Source organism: Lactuca virosa, chromosome 3, assembly GCF_052849685.1.
Source record: "Lactuca virosa cultivar CGN04683 chromosome 3, Lactuca_virosa_CGN04683_v6, whole genome shotgun sequence".
Classification (NCBI taxonomy): domain Eukaryota; kingdom Viridiplantae; phylum Streptophyta; class Magnoliopsida; order Asterales; family Asteraceae; genus Lactuca; species Lactuca virosa.
The window spans coordinates 136,808,664-136,811,395 of NC_136428.1; the positions used below are offsets into that span (position 1 = coordinate 136,808,664).

Genomic DNA, 2,732 nt, shown 5'->3' on the forward strand with positions numbered 1-2,732 from the left:
TTATTAAAAAAAAATTTAAAAATAAAAAAATGGTATCAGAGCCATGTTTATATTGCATGAATAACCTTATTTAATTCGCGTGTAATACGAGTAATTCTACTTACCAGAACAGAGTTTGGAATTGGTACGTTGGTTTTGGTTGCTGGATTTCAGAAAAGTTATATTTATAATATACACCGAAATGATCCTGCCTCCCGGCTACCTCTCTCTGTCTGTTCTCTATTTGATAGTCAAAGTATTACACAAAAATTAAATAAATAATTTATGCAGTATAATCAATTCACTTTAAGATAGAATTTCCCTAATATATGACCCGAAGTTCAAATTTCACTTTCGTTCCACTTTTAGAAGAGCCCGAACGCACGTTTCACCAACTAATCCGAGAAAACCAAACAATGACCGATCTAGCCCTCCTTTCATTAGAGGAATATACAAGCCGTACTAGAGACGGGGATGATCATGGAGTCATTCGTCCAGCGATACCAGCCCAAACAAATTTCGAATTAAAAGGACAATTTCTTCACCTTCTACGAGAAACTCCTTTTGCCGGAAGAGAAGATGAAGATGCGAACCAACATGTCGAAGCTGTACTCGAAATAGCTGACTACTTCAACATTGTTGGAGTAAGCAAAGATGCAGTCATGCTTAGAGTGTTTCCAATAACACTACAAGGAGCTGCCAAACGTTGGATAAAATCTGAACCTACGATTACCACATGCGAAGGTTTAAGATCAAAATTTACAAAACAATTTAGCCCACCATGCAAAATTGCGAAGATGAAAATGAAAATTCAAAATTTTCAGCAGCTTGAAGATGAGACACTGTATGATGCTTGGGACCGTTATAAAGAAATGCTGCAAAATTGTCCACAACATGATCTAAATCCACATCAGGTCGTGCAGACTTTCTATAACGGGATCGATGTTTGTACCCGTCAGTTAGTTGACTCTCAAGGACCCATTCCTAAGAAAAATCCAGCTGACGGGAAAGCAATAATCGAGGAACTCGCCCAACACTCACATCAGTGGCATTCTTCACGAGATTCATCTTTCCGAAAAAGATCAACAGGAGAGAGCTCAGATGGCTTGGCAGCATTAAATGCAAAATTGGATGCATTAGGAAGAGACATGAAAAAGGTCAATCAGACAATTCATGCTATCCAAGTCGGCTGTGACAACTGTAGTGGACCACATCTTGAAAGAGATTGTCCATTAGATCAAGATGGGAATCAAAAGGTTGATGTATGCTACTCATCTGGAGATAGATACGATGAAAGGAAGCCTCGGAACAACTGCAAACCATTCGATGAATACAAGAAGGAAATGGAGATGCAAGGGAAATGGAGACAAAGCGGTCAAGGTTTCTACCAAAAAAACCCACCATTGGAGCAAATTGTGCAAGAAAAGAAGCCAACTTTCGAAGAAATGATGGCCAGATTTGCAGAAGCATCTGATAAAAGACATCGAGATACAGAAGAGTTGGTGAAAAGAATCGGATCAACAACCGAAACTGCTCTAAGAAATCAGCAAGCTTCGATGTTGAACATCGAAAACCAAATCGGGCAAATTTCGAGAGTACTACAAGAGCGATTTCCTGGAACATTACCAAGTAACACTGAGACAAATCCGACTGCTCATGTCAAAGCAATAACAACTCGAACTGGAAAAAATCTTGAGCCGTTAGTTCCAGTTCATACTAACGAACCTTCTACTATTTCACAATCCCAAGAGAAGGAAAAAGAACCAGTTCCGGTTGAGACAACTACATCCACTCCAGTTGTCAAACCATATAGGCCACCAATTCCTTTCCCTCAACGCTTGAGGAAGGAAAAAGAGGAGGAGGACTATCGCAAATTCATCGATCATATCAAATCCTTGCATATCAACATCCCATTCATTGAAGCTATGGCTCAAATGCCCAAATATGCAAAATTTCTGAAAGATTTGCTTGTTAACCGAAAGAAAATGGAGAAAGCTTCAAGTGTAGTATTAAACGAACAATGTTCAGCAGCCATGTTGAACAAACTTCCTCAGAAAATGAGAGATCCAGGAAGTCTGACTTTACCGTGCCAATTTGGTAATTTGGGTCTCAGCCATGCTCTGGCTGATTCAGGAGCAAGTATAAATCTTATGCCATATTCGTTTTACTAGAAACTTGATTTACCTGAACCAAAACCAATTCGAATGGCAATCCATCTGGCAAACAAATCAGTGACGTATCCAAAAGGGATAGTGGAGGACTTACTGGTGAAAGTTGACAAGTTCGTATTTCCTGCAGATTTTGTAGTGCTTGATATGGAAGAAGACAATGAAGTTCCTATTATTTTGGGAAGACCATTCTTAAGCACTGCAAGAGCATTAGTTGACATTCATGGATCAAAGTTGACACTAAGAGTCGGAACTGATGCTATCACCTTCGGTCTTGATAGAGCAATGAAGCACTCCAAGGTGAGTGATGATGAAGTTTTATTTGCTGATGTTTTTGATAACTTATTGGAAAATGAGATATTGGAAGTAAAAGATAAAGACATTGAAAGCATGATGCAACTTGGAGAAGATACGTTTGATGCTGAAAAAGATCTGGAAAAGCTGCTGGAGGAGATTAATCAAAAAGAAGACTACACGGATAGTAAATCAGAAAAAGAGGAAGCACACCACAAAGAAACACCTTTTGACTCCGATGTCAAAAGTGAGTTGAAAGTTTTACCTGATCATTTGGAGTACGCATACCTA

The 2,732-nt window shown here is 39.0% G+C and overlaps 1 protein-coding gene across 1 annotated transcript; it reads left to right on the forward strand.

Annotated features, from left to right (window-relative positions):
• The first annotated feature begins 395 nt into the window (after positions 1-395).
• On the forward strand, positions 396-2,150 carry LOC145164094 (uncharacterized). The gene has a single exon (XM_079082821.1). The coding sequence runs from the start codon at positions 396-398 to the stop codon at positions 2,148-2,150; it is 1,755 nt and encodes a 584-aa protein (XP_078938947.1).
• The last annotated feature ends 582 nt before the right edge of the window (positions 2,151-2,732 follow it).

Coding starts and splice junctions, on each gene's coding strand:
- LOC145164094 (XM_079082821.1), top strand. CDS start 396: ATGACCGATCTAGCCCTCCTTTCATTAGAGGAATATACAAGCCGTACT.